This window comes from Tiliqua scincoides, chromosome 6 (genome assembly GCF_035046505.1).
Source record: "Tiliqua scincoides isolate rTilSci1 chromosome 6, rTilSci1.hap2, whole genome shotgun sequence".
NCBI classification, from domain to species: Eukaryota; Metazoa; Chordata; class Lepidosauria; order Squamata; family Scincidae; genus Tiliqua; species Tiliqua scincoides.
In genome coordinates, this window is record NC_089826.1 from 65568146 (window position 1) to 65591915 (window position 23770).

The window sequence follows — 23770 nt, forward strand, 5'->3', positions numbered from 1 at the left end:
GGTGGCTCCTAGGAGCCAGATACCTCCCCCTTGAGCCATGGTGCCCAAGCTCATGATGTCATCCTGGGAGCCTTTGATCCCTTTCAAGGAGCAGCACCCCCTGCCAGTCGTAAACAATCCCTTGTATTTCTAGCACAAACAGAAAACAAATTCTTTTTGTTGTCGGGCCACTTTTTGGAACCACCCTCCTCCTGTCTCTTCTCCCCCCCCACTCTTTCACAAAGACCCGCCAATGATATACTTGTAGCATCATTGTGAACAAAATGTTTCCATTGAGCTAATGAAGGCTGTTCCTAAATAGAAGTCAATTAAGTGTGTCAAATTTAGGTTAATGCCTTTAAGATGTAGGTATTGCTTTTATTTAAAAAGAAATATCAGTGGCTGTCAACCTTATCTTGGTAACATTATTATAAAAAGGGACACCATGTTTGGAGAAAAAAACACAAATCAAAATTCATGCTACATCAATACCACAAAAGAACAAGGGAGAAACTTAAAGTTACTTAGCACCATCTTCTAAGTCGTTTTAGGATATAGTTGGTTTTACACCCAGGCTATGAACATACTCAAATCAATGTCTGTCACCACCTGAATGTGCTATTTGTCCTCATGATGTGTATGTGCAATTTCCTGATTTTAGAAATGAGCTATGCCAGATGCAAGGGAGGGCACCAGGATGCAGGTCTCTTGTTATCTGGTGTGCTCCCTGGGGCATTTGGTGGGCCGCTGAGAGATACAGGAAGCTGGACTAGATGGGTCTATGGCCTGATCCAGTGGGGCTGTTCTTATGTTCTTAGGATACCAAACTTTCAGATGCTGAGCCAGACCGCTGGGTCCCTCTGATTTGGTACCACCCTTGAACTGTCAGTAGTTCCCCATATTCACAGGCAGTCCTACTATCTGAGATTCTTTTCATCTTGAGAAGCCAGGGACTGTGCTCTACAGGTGAGCTATGGTTCCTCCTGCAAGTATTTTCTAAGGTCCAGGATCCTCTGCTTTTCCTCAGCTAGGGTGAAGCATATTTAAATCCTCAACTTCATGGATGAAAATATGCAGACACTGTATGCTCTGACCACTGGGCCATCCTTCCTGAGATTCTGGATCAATATTGGCTATCCAAGCTGTACCATAATATATGCTTTTTGAACACCTTTACACCTTTTCTTTCATCTTTGATTTTGCATATATTCACATGCAGAGATGGCCTTTTGAAATTTAATTGCCCAAAACATGGAAACATTTAAAAATGAAGGTTTAAGGGATTGCACAAGTTCTAAAAGGGAAAACATCTATGTGTATTTTTGTTACCTGTGTATATTCCCATCTGAATTCCAGCGTAGCATTGCTAATCATAATTCATTTAGTCTAGAGGAAATCTAGATTGTTCTGAAATATATGGGTTCAGGATGAGAGTCTAGTCCTAAATAGTTGACCATTTTGGGGACAGCAACAGAACTTGACTATGATGGCCCCAGGGAGACAAAGAGTTCCTGAGATAAATGACCTCGCCTGGCTTAACATTCTGCTGCCTGTTCCCTGAAGATGAAATTTCAGGCAGTACAGCAGAATGTTTTGCCTGTTAGCAGTATGCCCCCAGGTTTTGACTTATACCTTATCTAGCAGTAATAGTGGATTTTCTTTCTTTTAAGTGCAGAGTTTGTGGTTGAGGGACTGTAACTTTATCATGGTCATCAGTTACAGATTGATTTTTTTTTAATGAGCAACCAAGAGCTATGGGAAGTCTCAACTGGATCAAGAAATTCCCAGTGGTGCAGATACTGAAGCTCTGGTTACATTTGTGATGCCATTTGTTAATAACTAGAAAAAGGATAATAGTCAAACATATTAGTGCTGTGGAGTGCTGCATGGTCTTCTTCCTCATCTTTTTTATTGACAGCATATCAGTCACTCAATTGATTAATTCAGCAGCCATCTGGCCAGTAGGCTTGTTCCTAGACCATGTTTCATGTCTAAGCCAATAATGTGTGTAGGTGCTTCTCCTAAAGAAATATTTTAAATTTGTTGAGATTGGGCTGCCATGTTGGAACAGATGGTGACAATATACGTGAATCACCTGACTATGTTTTTCAAATAATGGGAGAGAGTTCAGTAGCTGATGGTCAGCCTTGCAAATAAGACCACAAAAGTCTACTAGTACCTTTGCATATCTTGTACCTACACTGGTCCTTTGTGCCCTTATTAATAATTAATAATAATTAATAATAATAAATCAAACAAACAAACACAAATTCTGTAAAACGGGCAGATAACGTAAGCTACCAGGCAGGTAGCTTGGAGACAATTCTTATTTGCCGCTGAATAGTAACATAAAGGTGAATAGTAGCATAAAGATTATAGTATCCTCTAAATGCAAGCCAGAGAATGAAACTGAAGATTGTTGTAGCTTGGCTGTGATTTGGGTGTCCTGTTTGAGCCTAATTTCTGAAATGTTTGTGATAGGCCTGTGGATTGATCCATCAGAACTTCAGGCATGAGAAGTTTAATAGATATGGGCTTCTATTTGTTTTCCTTTGCCAGTAAGATGACTGATCCCCTTAAACTGTATAAGAATCAGGCAAAGGAAACAAAATTAAAATTATAGTCTTTCTAAGATTTCCTAGACCTCTTAGCTGTGTGTCTTTTGCAGGAGAGATCACCACTGGGATGTTGGTGTACAAATATCTTGTAATAATTTAGGGTACACAGTAGTTCAAGTCCTTTGTGAATAATGCCAGATGCTGTCAATCCTTTTTCAGCCAAGAAGAGAGTCATATGAGGACCCAGTCCTATCCAACTTTTCAGCACCAGTGCAACCACAATGCAGCCCTGAGGAAAGGGAACAAGTGTTCCCATATCTGGCCTCTGTGACTACTTCCCCACCACAAGATGCAGTGCATGTCCCATTGGCACGGCTGCACAATCACTGGAACATTGGATAGGATTGGTCCCTGAGTTGTTTGCTCCTGATTGTTTTAGAACAGTAAGCAGAAAACCCCTTGAATTCCATCTCCTGTGGAGGCCAGATTCAGGGCCTAGGTGAGGGGGGTAAAGGGGGTAATTTGTACCCAGGCCCAGGGTCAAAAGGGGGGCCCAGGAGCCAAAGGAGGGGTCCCAGAAATTTCCTGAGATCTTACGTTTTCCTATCCATACTTGATGCCTGCATGGGATGCTGGGGACACTACCACGACCTGGGATGCTGGGAACCCTACTGATGCCACATGGGTTAGTAGACTTAGGCTCCAAAGATTTTTCCAGCTGTCTCTATCCTCCCTCCACCCTGTTTCACCCCTCCCTGCCCCTATTCTGCTCACCCGTCCCACTCTCCCCCGCTCTGTTTCACCCTTCCCTCTTTGGAAAGGGGCCCCAAAGAAACTTTGTACCCTCTGATAAAATTCCTCTCAGAGGCCCTGGCCAGATTGATTAAAGAAGGTTTCTCAGTGCAGCCCCTATAATACGGATTCCCTCCCCCCAAGAGGTTCATATAGTCCTTTCTCTGCTGTCTTGTTGATGACAAATTAAGGTCATTTTTTCCAGGTAGCCCTGACTTGAGTGATTTGCTTTGCTGCCATTATATTCTTACAGCGTAATCCTGTGCAAAGTTAAACTTTCCTGAAACCATTGAAGTCAATGCGTTGAGGTATACCTAATTCTGTATACCTCAACGCCCTGTATACCTAATTCTGTATACCTAACAGCCCTGGCTGTTCATAATTTCAGAATTGTAGTTGCTTCTCTTAGTAAGTTGGCAAAATAATACTGGTAGTTACCTCAGAAAAGCTAAAAATATTCCCAGGTTATATGTACGTGACCCAGTTGAAATACTACAGCCATTTGCAGTAAAGGCTATGATATGTATACAGACAGAAACCTCCCATAACAACTGCCCCATTAACTTGAATATAGAAGGCAACTGTATAAGCGGGGCTGGGGTTGCCTTTTCTGACTAATGCTATTCCTGGAAATTTATTTTTTTTACACACTTGACCTGATGTCATGAAACCTGTTAAAATCTGATGACTTTCAGTAGTCAACTAGAAAACGTGATGTGGATTCCTGGAGATTGAAGGCCAGTCCTGCAGCATTGACAACCCTTAAGGCCAGTCCCAGCATTGACAACCCTTAAGGCCAGTCCCAGCATTGACAACCCTGTCAACAGCATTGACAAATAGCTCACCAGTGGAGCACATGCATTTTCTGCAGAACGTCCCAAGTTTCTGTCCCTGGTGTCTCCATTTAAAAGAATATCAGATATACAATACCAGGCTAGATGGACCAATATTCTGATTCACAGAAGGGCACCTTATACAACATTTTCACATGCCAGTTGACATCTATGGTGGTGTGTGGGAGTATGTGATATCACACATATTCAAGAACATTATGTTCAGAGCACATGTGACACTCTGGTTTGGGGTGAGGGTGCTCTAGTCAAGCAGTGCAGCACAAGGTTTTCTTGGCCTTAATCACAGCAATGCAACTGTAGAGCAGCATCATTGAGTGTACCTTGACGACTGGTGGCCTAGACGCCAGTGTGACTTGTTGCCATAGACTTCAGTGGAAGTTAGCTGAGGCTTGTGGCCTTAACAGACAGGGGTGGGGGTGGCAGAACGGAGGCTGGTGTCAAACAGGATGGTCTTGTATTGTAAACAGGAGTTTCTCATGCTTCTCTAGCAACAGGAAGAAGGAAATGAGGCTATGCAACTGAACTGGCAGGCTGCAGACAATGCTTGACCCACCCTAGTCTTTGCACCATATCGCCAAAAGACCTAAAGACATAAAAATAACTTCAGATGTTTCCCCTTCCGTTTTATGCTTATTATCACAGAAGCATAATCAGAACCAGTGCAAACTGTCCTACATGCAGGCTCTGCTGTTGGTGTCTCAGGAAGGCATTGTAGGAAAAGGGTAATGATTTGGAACCGGAAGTTTCCTGCTTCTCCTGTAGCATCTGAAATGAGGCCTGCGGATGTCGCCTCCAGTAGTGAGACCCTGAATCTTTGCTTTGTGCAGTAATGGAAAAGCTCAGATATAATTGTCTTTTGAATTTCAGGTAAAGTGCAAATCAGGCTTTCGTACTGTAACTCACTCAGGTTTAATTTTTTTGACAGTACTAAATGGAGTACTGAATTTGGACAAATTGGTTTGAATCCCATCTTTGCCCAAGCAAGATTTGCTGCATAGCCTTGGAGCAAAGCCGCCAATTGACCTCCATTTCCTCCCTGTGTACAATGGGATTCTTGCTCACAGGTTTTGCTTACAGGTTTGTTGTGAAGGAAGTGTGAGGCAGTGATATTGTCCCTGAACTTTACAGTAGGGCCAGCTCAAGACATTGTCCCCGCTCATGTAACCAGCCCTATGCAATCTGAGTTGTTGTCACCATAGCATCCTCTCTGAAATTGCAAGGGGTTTCTTGATCATCCCTCCCAAGTTTGTGTGTGACTTCAGCCTTTGAAATGATTGTATCCCGAAACAGTTGTTTGGGGTGCCTGATCCATTGTGCCAGTCCCTTCACTTTACATACTGTAATCATTTTTACAACTAGGTTTTAATCTTAGTTCTAGTTTGTGTGATTTGCTTGACATAAATTTGTGCACTGCAGTATTTGTGAATTGACCATGGACATTGACGAGGTCAGTCTCAGTGTGTTTTGCCATTCCAGGCATGCTCTTCCTTATTCCAATGCTTCAAGGGTCAAAGTGACTTCCAAATAATTCTGCCTAGCCAAAGATGTCAAGATGTCTTGTTTGTTTTTGATTCTATGGCTGATAAATATCAAGGAATGTGAAGGCTGCTGTTTTTTTCCAATGGAGAGACTGTGGAGAGACTGTGAATTAGCGGGATGGGTGATGCTATTTCGGCCAAGGCTATAAACACAACTCTTTATTTATGTCTTCATCCTCCCATGAATACCATCTTACCATTAATAATGTGCTTAGAATAAGGTGGTAGGTGTCACTGGTGGAGTTGGCACTATAAATAAAGGGATGAAGGATAAGAATGAATGTACCTTATGATAGCACTGGATATTGGGAAGGTGTTTGGTTCATAGTCTTGTGTGTGAGAATTCTGTTGTCACCACTCAGTATGGTCTTGTATTCCTGTCTTCAGGGGTGATGCAGCCACATCACACTGGATCCTTGGATTCCTAATAGCAGTGGTTCTCAACGTTTTAGCACCAGGACCCACTTTATAAAATGAGAATCTGTCAGGACCTACCAGAAGTGATGTCATGACCGGAAGTGACATTATCAGGCAGGGAAATTTTTAACAATCCTGGGCTGCAGTCCTACCCACACTTACCCAGGAGTAAGTCCCATTTACTATCATTGTTAAAAACATACAAAGTAGCCTATTAAAAGTACAGGTGTGTGGCATTTCCCCAAATGCCATGGTAACATCAAGTCTAATGTATTAGAAACAAAATACTGAAATGAATGGGGACCCACCTGAAATTGGCTTGCGACCCACCTGGTGGGTCCTGACCCACAGTTTGAGAAACACTGCCTTTTAGGACTGTGTGTGTAACCCCCACCCCCCACCCCAAGGAAAACTCTGGGCCTAGGCAGTTCAGAGGTATTGTGGAAAACAAGATCTTGGATTGGATGGGCTTTTGGCTTGATCTAGCAGGGCTCTGCTTACGTAATGCAATTTTACAGCAGGGGTTGCCAAACTCTTCAGGCTGTAATGAAGTATGTCAACTGAGTACAGTTGCATGTTTTCTCTTACACCGTTTATTCTTCAGTTTCTGTCATTTGTGTAATTGTGTTTTTGGTAGTCATGGGAACGTATAAGGTCCCATGGGTGGCGCTGAAATCCCATGACCAACCACTAAAAAATCTTTTAGCAGTCATCAGCTACGCATTTTTATGCACAAATGTTTGCAAACTAGAATGAAACTCGCTTAGACAAAAAAGGAAGAAAAGAGAAGCTGGAATTCTCATACATTAGGGGAAGCAGCATTCTGAGCGACTGAGAGCACAATCCAAATATCTAACTGTTGGGTTTACTTCTGAGTAAACATGCCTAGGATTAATTAATTTCATTGATTTTAGTGGAAGCAAAACTGTTGTAGATGGACAGATGATGACTGTGTCAGACCAATGACGACAGCGCTCCTATTTTGCTCTTGTAATAGATTCAGCTTTGGAGTCTTTGGAGCTTGGCCAAATACATTCTCACTGAAGGGTCGTGAGTTTGTCAGTGAACCTTGCCCACTGTTGCCTTCTCTCACACCTTTTCTGGTGTTGCTTGTTGAAACTCAGCTAGTGGGATGAGATGCTGTTTGGCTTCTGGCTTATCTCTATATGTTTGTGAATCCTGAAGTGTGAGCGTTTGAAGAGGGAAGCTGCTATCCTGCTACAGTAATTAATATTTTCCTGTTTACAGAGGACTAGACAATTTTAATCAGGTTAACTCAGGAGCAAAGAGGGGAGGCATTAGAACAAGTACATTAGAACAAGTGCAACTCTAGTGTGAGATTTGGTACACACTAGCAATTCCAGTACTTACTGAAAATTCATCATTGTAAAGTAGGGACATTGCATAGCCATGGGGCCATTTTGGGATAAACCATCAGGCTACTATAAATGATAATTCACAAAGTGGGAACTTACCAATGTGGGCTTTTAACGGCTTCATAAAATCAGTTTCCCAGATGGCTAGAGAGAATGATTTTACTACTTGTTCATTTATTAAAATCTGTCATCAATATAATATTAATATTAACAGTTCATTAATGGAGCCCTAAGGTGCCTAACAATTCTGATTTTAAAAGAAGTTTCAAAATACAATGTACAAAAGTAGGATGAACCATGATAATGGCTGTTAAAATATGTACTACCACACATCTGCACCTTACCTCTTGACAGCCTGACTCAGGTGACCAAGCTACCAAAGGGTGAATGTTCCCCAGGATAATTTGGTCATCACAGTGCTGTCACCAGGTTGGTGGGGGCCCTGGGGCAAAGCCCTTTCCTGGGCTCACTATGGCACGTCTTGCCCACTGTCTGATAGTTCATTGGGAGCTACTATGCTACTGAAGTCTGGTCAATCCGCACCAGTGGACTCTGATAGGAGTGGGCTCTTGGCCAGTGCCTGACCTGGCTGACAACACCTTTAGGCAGTCATCTGTACAACAAATGAGGAAGATAATTCCACTACATGAGAACTCTGAAAAGGGAGTGCTACAGGTCTCCTTGCAACATGGCAGGACATGAGACATCCAGCTTACCAAGTGGTACGATGCACACTGTGGCAAGTTACCAGTTGGTTAATGGTCAACATGTGTGTTCGTTAGCTAAGCTGCCGTTTTCAGCTTATCTTTTATCTGCAGTCCTTTTTGGGGAAGGGAAACATGGAGAAGCATATTGCTCCATGTGTGTCCTGCATGCTGGAAATGAGAACAGCGGAAGTTCTTCACGTATTGTGTATTCAGTTGAGCTGTCCTGTTTTGTTTGTTTCTTAATGGGCCCTTCCAGAATTTTTCACTGCTAATAAATCTGTTAGTGTTGGACTAAGGATCAGACAAAAAGACAACTTCACATTTGCTCTTTGTGCTCATTCTCCTTTTTTTAAATATAAACAGTATGTACATTACCAAGCAGCAGTTAATTCCAGAGAGTCATAAGTAAATATTTTTATCATTATGCAGGATGTAAACTTCATTGCTAATCTGTTTGCACTCACAGATCTGAGGGGAGCACTTCTATGTTTTGGCAATGCTAGGTGGAGTATCGTTAGTGGAATTTGGCAAACGAGCCAATTAAAAACATTATCCCCATTCAGATGTATACATTTATATAGAGATGAAGGTTGGATGTAATCCAGGGAAACTGAAGCATTCTGAAGTCCCATTGAAATCTAAAAAATTGCAAAAACCCACAGTGTTCATTGCTTAAGTTCCATTGGTTCAAGGGGATTTGGGGATGCTTTTCTTTGAATTGTAGTTGTCCTGAATGAGACAAAGGAAGAATGACAGCCTCTGTGATTCCTTATTCCAGGCTAGTGATACTCCAGTGTGTTGTAATACCCAGGATTCTGTAAGACAATTACACTGATATGAAGCCAATATATATTTTGCCAGAAGCCTGGAGCCATAATTTTGGCTTGTAAATTCCAATGTACACATTTTTCCTCCTCTCTGACTAGGTAACTCAGAAATGCCCCACCCATACTCCCTAATGATACATATTCTCAGCATCACTTATCTGTCTGTTGTTTTTTTTAAATATAATCTTCCTGGCCATTTTTCTTTTCTCCCTCTCATGCTTTTCTGAGGAATGCACAGTTCATGGCAAGACTTAAGTGACTTAAGATCACTTAAATGAAGTCATCACCTAGCATAAGTAGAAGTGTCAGAAAGCTAATCTAACTTGCTGCAGGATGTCATCATTGTTACTGGAGCGAAAGCTCACTTGAAAACAACAACCAAAAAGTTCCAGAGCAGTGTCCAGTCAGTCAGTGAACACTCACATTCAGATTAGAAAGCATAAAATTGGGGGGAGGGATTTGGGCCACTTAGCACCTTATGAATGACACCTTATGTTTAAGCATAACTATTCCTCTAATATCTACATTTCATAACATGGGACATTGTTTTCATTTCATTCCATTTTCAAGACACAACCAGCCTGCTTAACAGTTTTTCTATGGTAGAGTTGCATCAGCAGATTGTGCCACTGTGGTAACGTCACATTTAGTCATGTAGGAGCAATTGTAGCAGTGGGGATGAACTGTGGTGGTAAACATGCAGTCCAATCTTACTGAAAGCTTACGGCGGGGGATCTCACTATCTGCTGCCATAAGTCCTATTAGGGCATCATAAAAAAGTGCACTGCTGAAATACCATATTTTTTGCTCCATAAGACGCACCTGACCATAAGACGCACCTAGTTTTTAGAGGAGAAAAACAAGGAAAAAAATATTCTGAACCAAATAGTGTAATAAAATATTTAATAAACTATAACAGAATAACATTTGAACCATGTAAAGTGAACAGCAGTCAACACTGGCATTAAGAACCATTATCACTGTCATTAACAAATGGAGAGACTTAAACGTTTGAGCACTCTAGTTTTCTGGAAACACCAAGAACTCATCATCGCTAGAGTCAGAATTTATGAAGCTCACAAAAGCAGGTGCACACAAATAGGGGATCACATTATCTTTCTGCTACAATGATGTTCTGCCAAATTCCAATCCACTGGGCCTTGTGCCCGCTTAAGGCTGATCAGTCATTAAGCCAAATTACAGTCCAAGGTCAGGTTCCAGGTAGGTCAGTCAAATCCATCAGGGTATCCAAGTCCAGTCACGATCCACAGTCAGATTCCAAATTCAATAAACCCAGTCAGTCTCCTCCCCTACCTCCAACCTGCACTCCTTCAAAACCCACAAACCCTTTCTGCCTCTGGTACTCCTTATATCCCTGAGGGCCCTATTGCCTTCCAGTGGCTGCAGCTGTGCAGCACACTCTGCTGGATGCCCAGGCCTTACCCTTAAAGGGGCCACTGCTGACACCACATCTACCTCCTCATCAGATCTTCCTGGATTCCAATATAAGGGGGGGGGGGGGCAGATCTCTATACAGACCAGTGCAAAAACAGGGGAAAGGTGTGGGGGAGGCAAGATCTCTGTATAGACATCACAGCAAGACCATTGCAAAACCCCTTGCACACAGAACCAACAGATGGAAGTGGGGAGGGGGGCGCAGATCTCCATACATAGCAGTGCAAAAGCAGGGGAAAAGTGTGGGGCAGGTAAGATCTCTGTATAGGCATCACAGCAAGACCATTGCAAAACCCCTTGCACACAGAACCAACAGATGGAAGTGGGGAGGGGGGCGCAGATCTCCATACATAGCAGTGCAAAAGCAGGGGAAAAGTGTGGGGCAGGTAAGATCTCTGTATAGACATCACAGCAAGACCATTGCAAAACCCCTTGCACACAGAACCAACAGATGGAAATGGGGAGGGGCGCAGATCTCCATACATAGCAGTGCAAAAGCAGGGGAAAAGTGTGGGGCAGGTAAGATCTCTGTATAGACATCACAGCAAGACCATTGCAAAACCCCTTGCACACAGAACCAACAGATGGAAATGGGGAGGGGCGCAGATCTCCATACATAGCAGTGCAAAAGCAGGGGAAAAGTGTGGGGCAGGTAAGATCTCTGTATAGACATCACAGCAAGACCATTGCAAAACCCCTTGCACACAGAACCAACAGATGGAAGTGGGGGGGGCGCAGATCTCCATACATAGCAGTGCAAAAGCAGGGGAAAAGTGTGGGGCAGGTAAGATCTCTGTATAGGCATCACAGCAAGACCATTGCAAAACCCCTTGCACACAGAACCAACAGATGGAAGTGGGGGAGGGGGGTGCAGATCTCCATACATAGCAGTGCAAAAGCAGGGGAAAAGTGTGGGGCAGGTAAGATCTCTGTATAGACATCACAGCAAGACCATTGCAAAACCCCTTGCACACAGAACCAACAGATGGAAGTGGGGGGGGGGCGCAGATCTCCATACATAGCAGTGCAAAAGTAGGGGAAAAGTGTGGGGCAGGTAAGATCTCTGTATAGGCATCACAGCAAGACCATTGCAAAACCCCTTGCACACAGAACCAACAGATGGAAGTGGGGGGGGTGCAGATCTCCATACATAGCAGTGCAAAAGCAGGGGAAAAGTGTGGGGCAGGTAAGATCTCTGTATAGGCATCACAGCAAGACCATTGCAAAACCCCTTGCACACAGAACCAACAGATGGAAGTGTGGGGGGGTGCAGATCTCCATACATAGCAGTGCAAAAGCAGGGGAAAAGTGTGGGGCAGGTAAGATCTCTGTATAGACATCACAGCAAGACCATTGCAAAACCCCTTGCACACAGAACCAACAGATGGAAGTGGGGGGGGGTGCAGATCTCCTTACATAGCAGTGCAAAAGCAGGGGGAAAGTGTGGGGCAGGTAAGATCTCTGTATAGACATCACAGCAAGACCATTGCAAAACCCCTTGCACACAGAACCAACAGATGGAAGTGTGGGGGGGTGCAGATCTCCATACATAGCAGTGCAAAAGCAGGGGAAAAGTGTGGGGCAGGTAAGATCTCTGTATAGGCATCACAGCAAGACCATTGCAAAACCCCTTGCACACAGAACCAACAGATGGAAGTGGGGGGGGTGCAGATCTCCATACATAGCAGTGCAAAAGCAGGGGGAAAGTGTGGGGCAGGTAAGATCTCTGTATAGACATCACAGCAAGACCATTGCAAAACCCCTTGCACACAGAACCAACAGATGGAAGTGTGGGGGGGTGCAGATCTCCATACATAGCAGTGCAAAAGCAGGGGAAAAGTGTGGGGCAGGTAAGATCTCTGTATAGGCATCACAGCAAGACCATTGCAAAACCCCTTGCACACAGAACCAACAGATGGAAGTGTGGGGGGGTGCAGATCTCCATACATAGCAGTGCAAAAGCAGGGGAAAAGTGTGGGGCAGGTAAGATCTCTGTATAGGCATCACAGCAAGACCATTGCAAAACCCCTTGCACACAGAACCAACAGATGGAAGTGGGGGGGTGCAGATCTCCTTACATAGCAGTGCAAAAGCAGGGGGAAAGTGTGGGGCAGGTAAGATCTCTGTATAGACATCACAGCAAGACCATTGCAAAACCCCTTGCACACAGAACCAACAGATGGAAGTGGGGGGGGCGCAGATCTCCATACATAGCAGTGCAAAAGCAGGGGAAAAGTGTGGGGCAGGTAAGATCTCTGTATAGACATCACAGCAAGACCATTGCAAAACCCCTTGCACACAGAACCAACAGATGGAAATGGGGAGGGGCGCAGATCTCCATACATAGCAGTGCAAAAGCAGGGGAAAAGTGTGGGGCAGGTAAGATCTCTGTATAGGCATCACAGCAAGACCATTGCAAAACCCCTTGCACACAGAACCAACAGATGGAAGTGGGGGGGGGGCGCAGATCTCCATACATAGCAGTGCAAAAGCAGGGGAAAAGTGTGGGGCAGGTAAGATCTCTGTATAGGCATCACAGCAAGACCATTGCAAAACCCCTTGCACACAGAACCAACAGATGGAAGTGGGGGGGGGGTGCAGATCTCCTTACATAGCAGTGCAAAAGCAGGGGAAAAGTGTGGGGCAGGTAAGATCTCTGTATAGACATCACAGCAAGGCCATTGCAAAACCCCTTGCACACAGAACCAACAGATGGAAGTGGGGGAGGGGGGTGCAGATCTCCATACATACCAGTGCAAAAGCAGGGGAAAGGTAAGTCAGCCCCAGTAGAGCCAATGGGGCTCACTCCCAGGGATGAGTGGACGGGAGAAAAGCCTGCCAGCGCCTCCTCTCCCAGGGAGGAGCCCGTCTCAGTCCCTGGGCTCCCTGGACTCACTCCCTAGGCTCGCTCCCTGGGCTCACAAGCCTGCCAGGGGCTCACTCCTAGGGATGCGTGGACAGGAGAGAAGCCCGCGATTGACTCATTTCGCCTGGAGATGGACTGGTAGCTCGAGGGTCGACGTAATGAGCACCCCTGCTCTAGGGGCTTGCTCAGCAAGACTGCCACCCCACCCCCGCTTCCTGGGAGTGAGCCCCAGTGACTCTGAGACTTACTTCTGAGTAGACACTCGGGCTTGCTCAGCAAGACTGCCACCCCATCCACGCTTTCCTGGGAAGCGGAGCCGAGCAGAGCGGGCAGGGGGCGGGGCGGGGCCGGGGGCGGAGTTTTTTTTTTTTTTCCAGTATTCGCTCCATAAGACGCACACACTTTTCCCCCCACTTTTTGGAGGGGAAAAAGTGCGTCTTATAGAGCGAAAAATACGGTAGATGTTTTGACGGAAAGACTGAGGGATGGCGAGATGGAGAGAATACAGAAATTATGGAACCCGTTATATGAATGGTTGGATAAATGATTAGGAGCAATCTAAGTGATAATTATAGAAACAAAATAGTATTAGCTGCAGTTCTGCGATTCCCTAGTGTTTTTCCCTTTGAATTACCTCTAACATATGTATTCTGACTTTTCCCTGTACCCATATCTTAAATTAAATAAATAAATAAAATTTAAAAAGTGCACTGCTCTTGCGCTTTGTGGGAATGCTGGCACAAACAGCCAGAGATCCTGCACACATCCAGTGGTTCCAGTGGCTCTCCACCATACTGGAGCAGATAAGGTGGCAGCAGGGGTGGGCAGTGGACAGGAGGGGGAGCATCTCAACAGCAGCAGTACACACCAGGACTGTATGCCACCTTCCTGGCTGAACCGGCTCTCCTCAGACTTAAGCCAGCAAACGGGCGGGCATAGGTCCGAGAAGACCAGTTGACAGGCAGGTGACCTACAAAGAAATAAGTAAAAAATACTTTTAATTGCCTCTCCTGGGCCATCTAGTGTCATCCCCCCCAGCCATAGCATACAGCGCTGCTCTGGCAGTGTGGTGGCATCTCATAGGATGATGGGGGATAGGATTAGGGCAGTGCTTCTCAATCATTTTACTTCCGTGACCCACTTCGGCAGCCATGTCACACCCCAGAATGCCTTGCGACGTCTAGGTAGCATCCTAAAATGCCTTGTGGCTTCCAGGTAGCTTTGGTGCATGGCCCACAGTTCGGGCATAAATGTGTTCTCGTAAAAAGTAAAAACTCTCTTAAATAGTAAGCCTGTTAAAAATATCACCGTCTCAAATCATCATGTTCTTTGCATCCTTACTTTGTTGACTCATACTATGCATCTTGACACTGCTATTCTGTTGTGCGCTGCAGTTTTTAAGTACAATGTAATTGTGAGACTTTTAGGGCACAATCCTAACCCCTCATGTCAGTGCTTTCCAGCACTGACATAAGGGCAGTGCAGCTCTGAGGTAAGGGAACAAACATTCCCTTACTTTGAGGAGGCCTTTGTGAGTGCCATGCAAGTGCAGGATGCAGCACATGTCCCATTGGCACCGCTATGCCAGTGCTGGAAAGCACTGACATAAGGGGTTAGGATTGTGCCCATACTGAAATTATGTGACTGATTGTAATTTTTTTTATTGTTGTTTGTATTTGTTAGTTGCCTTGAGAGCCCAGTAGGATTGAGTGGCAAAGTGTAAATGCAAAAAAATAAAATATTTTATGTGAAGGCCTGGTGGAGTTGTTGTCCATGACAGTGGTTAAATGTAGCAGTTGGGAAGGCGTCTGACATTTAGCAGTTTGCAAAAAACTCCTCCTATCCTTGAACAGATTGTTTCCTCTGTCATCATTATATCATCAGGAGATTTTTGAGTGCATTAATTCTTTTTGCCTTCCAGGGTTTTTCTTGTTAGAAAGCAAATTTGATTCCTGGAAAACCCCATGAACTGCTAATTGAGGCAGGAGAAGCTCTTTGAAGGAAGGGAAAATGTGTCTTCTGCTGTTTGGCAAGATTCAGTGGAAAATAAATTAGCAGAGGCATCTGTGTTGGCTTGGCTTAACTATTGAAGTGTGCAAAGTTGCATGGTGATCAAAGAACACCCTGGTTGGGCAGATTAAAATGCACTGGAATTTTAACTGCGAAGAAGGAATGAAACCAACATATTAATGAGTTACAGCCCAATCCTGAGCTGCCCGGAGCTGTGGGACCCGGCAGCTCCACCGAGGGCTCCCGCCGGATCCAGCGCCTTCCGTGCTACTGCGGGAGGCTCCTTGGAAGAAGGGGACGTTCATCCCCTTCCCCCAAGTAAGGGAAGCAGCCCCACAATGGGGCTACTCACTTTAGCAGCGACTATTTGGTCACCGCTAAAGTAAGGGCACTTGTGTAGGTCGAGCAGCCCTGCCCGGGCGCCTTGGATCCTGCGGAGCTTGGCTCCGCAGATCCGCCTCCCCCCTCTCCAGAACACCTCCCCCATGCCCCTCACCACGCCCCATCTCCCTTTCCGCAGCCCGGCGGTCACTTAGACTACCAAGCTGCAGAACCCGGGCACCCGCCACACACTGGCTCCGCACCGGCCAGAGCTGGGCTAGCTCCAGCGGGAGCCCAGCAGTAAGCCCCGCAAACGTGCCTTATGGCACGTTTGCGACTGTGGTCCATGCCGCGGAGGCGCGGCACAGAACACAGGATCGGGCTCTGAGTCATTGTCTCATTGCTTTCAGTTATTGACCCAATTCAGACATCATGGTTTATGGCCCAGTCCAATGCAGGGCCTATGGCAGCGGTTCTTGTGATCCACTGCCATAAGTCCAGTTACAGTGGGGCAAAAGGTGCACTGCCACCATGAACTCTGGAATCACTGACACAAAGAGCCAGAGGTTTCATGCACCTGCCAGCAGAACCTGGATGCCCACCGGAGCAGGTGTGGTGGTGGGGGTGAGCAAAGGGCAGTTCACGGGTGGATTGGGGTGGGTATCGGGCAGGTACAATGGCAGTGGGGGGAGGGAGGAGGAGGATCTCAGCAGCGGCAGTGTATGCCACGATCCTATGCCCCTTTCTCATCCAGGCCTGCCCCTTGACTCTCCTTGGGCTTACATCAGCAAAAGAGTGGGCATAAGTCCAAGGGGACCACTTGACAGATCGGTGGCCTATAAAGAGGAAAGTAAAAAATATTTTTATTTATCTCTCCCAGGTCATTCAGTTGCCCCCTTCACCACTGAATGCAGCGCTTGCTTTGGCAGCACTACTGCTTAGTGTAAACTGCTAGAGAATAGAATTGGGCCATTAATCATGGATTCACAAGTTTCATGCTCACATCCCTCCCCCCCCCAGCTTTGCATGCGAGTGAAGAGTTCTTAACTTCTTGTTGTGGTTTCAAACAAACTAGGGTTTGCCCTGATGTTCAGCAATCTGCAGCTTGTTTTAACCAAGCTTGTAAACAAGCCAAAATACAGAACTGGGATTGACTCCCCAACTTGTTTGCAGACTAGAAGAAGCTAGGAGCTGCAGGAGGCCCAAAAAGGCTAGTATGACTGGAAGGTGGCCTAATTCTGTCCTCCACCAGTTTAAAGTGCTCTGTGGGGAAGACAGGGGGTTGGAGACCTTGGGAGGCCACCAGGACCTGCCAGTCCAACCAGGGCTCCCCAGTGGGCCACCGGTCCTCCCGCCTGGATGGGACCCAGGTATCTCAAGTGCCAACCAGTCTCCTTGGCCCTCTAGTGGCCCCTGGTTGGCTTGCCAGCAGAACTCTGGCCCACCACACCAACAGGCTGCATCAGGCGGTAGCCACTTTGGCATCGCTGCTCCAGCGGGCTCCAGGAAGCTCAGGATTGAGCTGCGAGCCTCCAGTAGACATTTCACAAGTCACAAGGAGGAGAAGCTGTGTAGATTTGAGTCCTGCAATTGGGCCTGCCACACCATAGCTTGCTAGGCATGCATTAGACTTGGTTAGGTGGCATTCTTTGTAGTTAAAAGGAACAGCGTGTCTTTTTTAATTATTGCTTGTATAGCACTGTTTTGTTGGAATCAAATTTAACTTCCCAATAGGTTCTGGCTTGGGACCTGGTGAGAGATGTGGTTCCATAGAAGTCAAATGAAGCTTTTTAATTTTCTTCACATTAATCCAGGCTCTCTCACCTGTCAACCTTGCTCTGTATTCTGGAACCAGGATCCAAAGTAATTAGACGTGTTGGAGCGCTTAATAAGAAAACAGAGCAAGTAACTCAAGGATCTGCATGTATTCCCTTTCTCCCTGCCTCCAGTACATACTTGAGAATGACTGTAGCCTGCCAAAGACATGTGCGCAAAGACACACACACACCCCTAAAGTATAGCTGGAGCAAACAAGCTGTATGTAAACTGAGTAACTCATAAATGCTTTGGAAGCCTCCAGTGCTCCTCCACTTTTAACCAGTGTAGTAACTGCAAGCTTGAGTACATGTCACATAATGTGGCTGTTGTTCTTCAGCTTTAGGCCTATCAGTATTATTTACATGATGTGAAAGGGCTGGGTATTACTATAAGCCTCACTAGGTATTTCAGTGTGCAAAAGAGTTGTGCCAAAGCAACATGGTTTCCTCTCATTTTCATCTGAAGCCTTTGCACGGTATTCGTCTCGCTTACATTATTTAATAAAGGCACCCCAACCATTTTGTTAGGGTTTTTATTCCTTACAAAAAAGTTATGAGCCAGCAATTTGGTCCCAGGCCAGGCTCTTCTGTTGTGCCCCCCCCCCCCCCCAAGCATTCAAAAAAGCCTTGCATGCTTCTGGAGCTCTGTCTGCCAACATTTGCAATGTGAGCCCTGCCTGTGCCTATCTGTCGCTGTGCATTGCAGCCATTGAGCATTGCATTAATCAGTATGATCAGGATGAGTGTTGCTTTAGCCATGCCTGGGGGAGAGGAATTGGAGTTGCTTCCTAAGGCTGTGAAAACTGAGGATGAGATAAAAACTGAAAGTAGCAAAGCTTGGGTGAAAAGCTGTATTTCACCAAGGGCATTGTGGAATCTGTGCATATTTTCTATGTACTGTTTTTAAACAGGTAAATAAAAGGTAGAGAAATATTTGCATAGCAAATAGCTAACAATGTGGTATTTCTCTTTGTCTTCCAGAGATCGAAGCCAAGGAAGCATGTGATTGGCTGAGGGCAGCAGGTTTTCCACAGTATGCTCAACTTTATGAAGGTAAGTAAGAGTGTAGTTCAGGTTGCCTTTCTGTGATGTTGCTTTTATTGAAAAGGCACTCAGCACCATCATTTCAATTATGATATGTCCTATTTAGCATATCCTAGTGATCAGGGCAGGCCTTAGGGTGGTGGCGCCCATTTCACCCAGTCAGGTCCCATGCATGAGGGAGCCCTGCGCCTAGGGCCACAAGCGGATTGCCCGCTGCTGGCGCTCACTGATCAACTCACACTCATGAGATCAGCCCAATGAGCAGAGCATCATTGCTAGTCGGTCGTCCCTGCCCGCCCCTGTGACCTGAAATGCCCCCAGAAGCAGTTGGCAGTGACATCATCACATCATTGCCACCTACTTCTGAGTTGCGCACTTTGCGGCAAGCACCGTTGGCGCTGGGCACATCTACCGCTTGTCCCGGTGAGTGCTGCTTGTTCCGAGGGTTTGAGCATCTGCGGATGCTGAACTTCAGAAGGCTTCCAGTTCACGCCAGCGCCTTCCAGTCTCATCCTGAGGTGTTCTGAGACACGGGGAAGTTTGACCCAGCAATATACATCCTAGAAACTGGAGATGGGCTTGCAGTGAGACAGTCAGGAAGTTCAAGATGAGAATGCAGATCGCTTTTTGCTTAACCAATCTAGCAATGCTCAAGTCTGTGTCGAATGTGTAAGAACTCACAAGGATGGAATGCTTGGATTAATGACGATGAGAACAATTGCTCTGGTTTAAAACAAAAGCAATTAGTTGTTATAGAGATATTAAAATCTGTGGAGGAGCTCTGAAGCTTTCTCACCACTGAACAGAACACCCAGCACTATCACAACTTCTCCACAGCTGCAAGTTATAATGGAGGAGAGATAATTCGTTATTTGTCGTGTTGGAAATTTGCAACAGTGCTAAGAAGGCATTCTTGACAAATCATTGAAGTAGCCTTTAATTTGCAGCTGCATTGGCAGTGAAAGACGATAATGGCACTTGCAGAGACAACACTTGGCAATTCTTTTGTTTGTCTGTTTAGGAACTGAGTTTCCTTCTATTATGTTCTTCACATTTGGGACTGACATGGTGCCAAGAAAAGGCCTTTTTAACATACTGGGGGAAAAAACATCTGTGTGCAGGACAGCTCTCACAGTTGGCCAATTTCTTTGTTCAGTCTTCTATATTTGGACAAGTTTAGTTCTTCAAACTTGGTGATTTCAGTGTTCTACCAAGGTGTAGAATTTCTAGAAAGCTTTCCATGGGTGCAAGCCTGCACGCACACGTACAAAACCTTCTGGTTGTTGCATGGTTTTATACACATATATTTTCTGCTATGCATTCATATTTCTGTCATGGTAGCCTGCACAACTGGTGACCCACCAAGGCAACAGAGTCCACCAGTCGTGAATTCTGGACTTACAGTTGATTGGCAACCCATTTGTTCTTGCAGTCGCAGTCAGGCAGCAAACACAAAATTTACTGAGCCCATGATGAGTCACCATACCTGACTGGTGGACCCCCAACTGTGCAAGCCTAACTTAGGACTTCAGTAGGGAGAGTTGATATTTCCTGTTTGATGTCAGGGCCATGCTGGATGCCTTTTCTCTGTGTTGTGTTTGTGTACACGAAGCGCCTCATTCTCAGTCTGCAGTTGCTATCCTTTGACTCAAGATTCCCTCAGCAAATTTCCATAGATACTTGCCTATAAGTCCAGAAATTTCTGCCAATAAGGCAGGAGAAGCTCAGAGGAGAGCAAGAGGACAATGCAGAGATCATTAGAGGGCTATTTGTCTCAGTGGCAACCAGAGCATTAGTTTCTGCAAGCTGCAGCCAAAGTTAACCCTTTCACTCCTTCCACCTGAGAAAAATGTAAGCCTGATCTCAAGGCTTCCATTTAAATCATGCAAGCCGTGTTCTGTTTGGCAGGATCACACCCAACCCTTTCACACTATTTTGCACCTTTTTGGAATTGTTTGGCAAAGGTCTGGTTTTCTTAAACACCAGGATGTTATCCTCATTTCCATCTGAAGCAAAGTCCAAGGCTGTAATTCAGTGCACCATTACTTAAGAATAACACCCATGGAAAGCAATGGGTCTACTCCTGAATAAATAGGGCTGCAACTATGTGTAGCTGCACTTGCTCATGGTCATTCCTTTTTGCTCTGCTGTGAGTTGGATTGCACACTCCCAGTTATGTGTTATATATTGTATGTTGTTTGAGGAGCCTCTGGCTTAACACACCAGGAACCTTAAAGAAGGATTTGATTAATGGTTGTACTGGTATGTAGTTTACAGTGCACTTACTCTGATAGTGTGTACAAAAAGGTTGTGAAGACCAGAATTTAAAAAGTTAATTAATAAAAATGTTTCTTATGATCTTTTATTAAATATTTAATAAATTATCAACTGTACAGTTATTATGTAACAATTACTGGTAGGTTATTTTTCAGGATCTGGCCTCAGATAAAAGCAGACAAAATTATAGTCAGACCCACCCCCGTTTACCCCCTCCCCGACTTATCCAAGGGTCATAGAAAATTCCATGATTTGGGGTCAAAACCTGCCCTTGTCTTATCTTTGAGAGTGACTTATACTCAAGTATCTATAGTAGACATTTGAGCCTATGTGCATTTATGGACTGCTTGAGCCCTAGTGATTGTATTCACTTACTGCTAGTATACTCTGCCTCTTCTTTCAAGATGCATTGGATTGCCTTTTTATCAGCCCATGCAAAACTGATATTACCTTACCAGGACTCTCACATTTGGGTATCCATTGTACTGACTGCAGAGTACTTGTGATCTCTTGTCACAGATGTTATAGTCTTCTCAGACCAAACTAGATGAGAAATGGGAGATGTCCATGCCATTGGTCTCCTGGTGTCTTTTTCTTTGATCAAAAATAACAACCAGAGAGCCTGATTTGGCTGCACTAGGAGGAAGAGCTTGATCAACTTCCCCATCACAATTTCTCTGATTTACATAACCCATCCACCCCAATCTACATTTAGCCATTGTGGGGGACAGCAAAGAAAGGTGTGAGATGGATACTTGTCCTTTCTCCCTCTTAACAGTCTGATAGCAACTTGGGGAGAGTGGTTTCAAGGTGTAAGGAGAAGGGTTAACCCTCCTTCCCCAGCACCAAGACTCTCATCCAAATAACACATCACTACTCCAAGCAAGTGCTTTCAACCAATGGGGAAAAAAATCAGAAGATACAATCATGGATCTCTCACATTATGTCTTGTTTACCCCTAAGATGACAGACTTTTTGTTTGTTTTGCGGCAGTTCCCAAACGGTGGGTCTGGAGCCCACCAGTGGGTTGTGACCCAATTTTTGGTCAGTTGTGAAACTGACAGGACGGATTACGCTATGTGAATCAAAGGTTAAACAAGTTTTTTCTTGGAGGGGGAGAGCACTGTTGCCCAATCACCATTATAGTCACACCTCTTGGCATTTATAAACCAGGCAGCAGTCTCTAGACGCTCTAAAAAGTTTGGAAACCACCGCAATAGACTAGTTCGTAAGTCCTATCAGTGCATCATATCAAAGAGAAGGAGAATCAAGTTGCTAGAATCTATGTGTTGTTTTCATTCTCTATAAATGGACGAGAGCAAGCTTGTGCGGTTGTGGCCCCCCCAAGATGATGCAAGTCCCCAGCCATGTACCACAGTCTTCGTGAGATGAAAAAGCCATGCACTACAGTCTACTAAAGGCTTGATAAACCCCTTTGTCTGTGCTATGTGCAGGCAGCTGCAAAAACAAGGGGGGATGTCAAGCTAGCAGGCCACCATAAGTAGAGGGGGAGGTGCATTTACTTCACTAGTCATGCAGGCCTGTCTTAAATAAACACTTGGGGAGAGCAAAGAGGATGCAACACCAGTGGCTAAACTCTGGAAACTTACAGCTGTTTTGCCACTGCAAGCAGGCATATAGTATTTACACCACCCACAGATCCCTGGTTGACAGATAGGACTTGATCCTGCATTTCAGGCATAGCCAGACGTCCTAAAGCTATAGGAAGTGGCTCTAAATACAACATTATTTATTTTATTTATTGAAAGGGCTTATATCCCACTTTCCCCCCTAAAACAGCTATTTTCAACCATTGTGCTATGGCACTTTGGTGTGCAATGAATTGTCTGCAGGTAGGCCGTGGGAGTTTGGAAGAGGGAGAGTAATACATTAGTAGGGCTATTAGGGGGTGTGAGCTCTTGGCCTGCAGTATGCTCTGCCTTGTCTACATGTTGTTTTCATTCCCCAAATAAATGGACAAAAACTGATGGTATGCCTTGACAGTTTTAGCACCTTCTCAATGAGCCATGAGATGAGAAAAGGTTGAGAATCGCTGTCCTAAAACAGGGGTGTCCAAAGTTTTTGGCAGGAGAGCCACTTCATCTCTCTGACACTGTATCAGGGGCCGAGGAAGAAAATAATTAATTTACATTTAAAATTTGAATAAATTTACATAAGTTTACATAAATGAATATATTAAAGATGAACTTATATGAATGAATGAAGGTCTTGCAATAGCTCAAGGCCTATAAAAGGCCTTGCACAAAGCAAGGCTGGCCTTTCCTTTGCCACCACTACCGCATCACAGACGTGAAACCACAAGCAGTGGAGGGAGCCCTCATCACACAGCTCATGTGAGAGGTCAAACAGTCACCCTCACGCTGAGAGCAGTTGCATTGGGCCAGTGCGGGCTCCAACAAATCTCTGAAGGGCCAGAGGTTCATTGGAGACTGAGGGTTCCCTGAGGGCCGCATTGAGAGGCCTCGAGGGCCACATGTGGCCCCAGGGCCGGGTTTTGGGCACCCCTGTCCTAAAATATAGGGCACTCAAGTCTTAGAAGGTAACCAAAGCTGCATAAGACTCTCTCCAACAGAGAAGGTCAGCTTGCGTACAAAGCGTGTTGATGTGAAGTCCCACCTATTGAGAGTTGTGCAAGGAAAGGAGCTTGTTGAGATGAACTGTTGTCCAGTTGCTTTGAAATATATTACCTCTGGGAATAAATAATCCTGATTTCCAATTGGTCTTTACTTCTACAGATCTTATATTTCCCATTGACATCACTTCAGTCAAGAGAGAGCATGACTTCTTGGATAGAGATGCCATTGAAGCCTTGTGCAGGTTTGTGGGAAAATGTTACTCTAGGAAAAGGCCTACTCTGAGTAGGACAAAAATGCACAGCTACTATATTTATTGCCCAGTCATTCATTCCAAA

The 23770-nt window shown here is 45.1% G+C and overlaps 1 protein-coding gene across 4 annotated transcripts in view; it reads left to right on the forward strand.

Annotated features, from left to right (window-relative positions):
• Positions 1-23770, forward strand: part of DLC1 (DLC1 Rho GTPase activating protein) — a 228071-nt gene that overhangs the window by 178677 nt on the left and 25624 nt on the right. For all 4 annotated transcript variants that reach the window (XM_066632836.1, XM_066632837.1, XM_066632839.1 and 1 more), the window contains 2 exons: positions 18499-18570; positions 23595-23676. In XM_066632836.1, coding sequence (XP_066488933.1) covers positions 18499-18570; positions 23595-23676 — 154 coding nt within the window. The remainder of the gene's footprint in view (positions 1-18498; positions 18571-23594; positions 23677-23770) is intronic.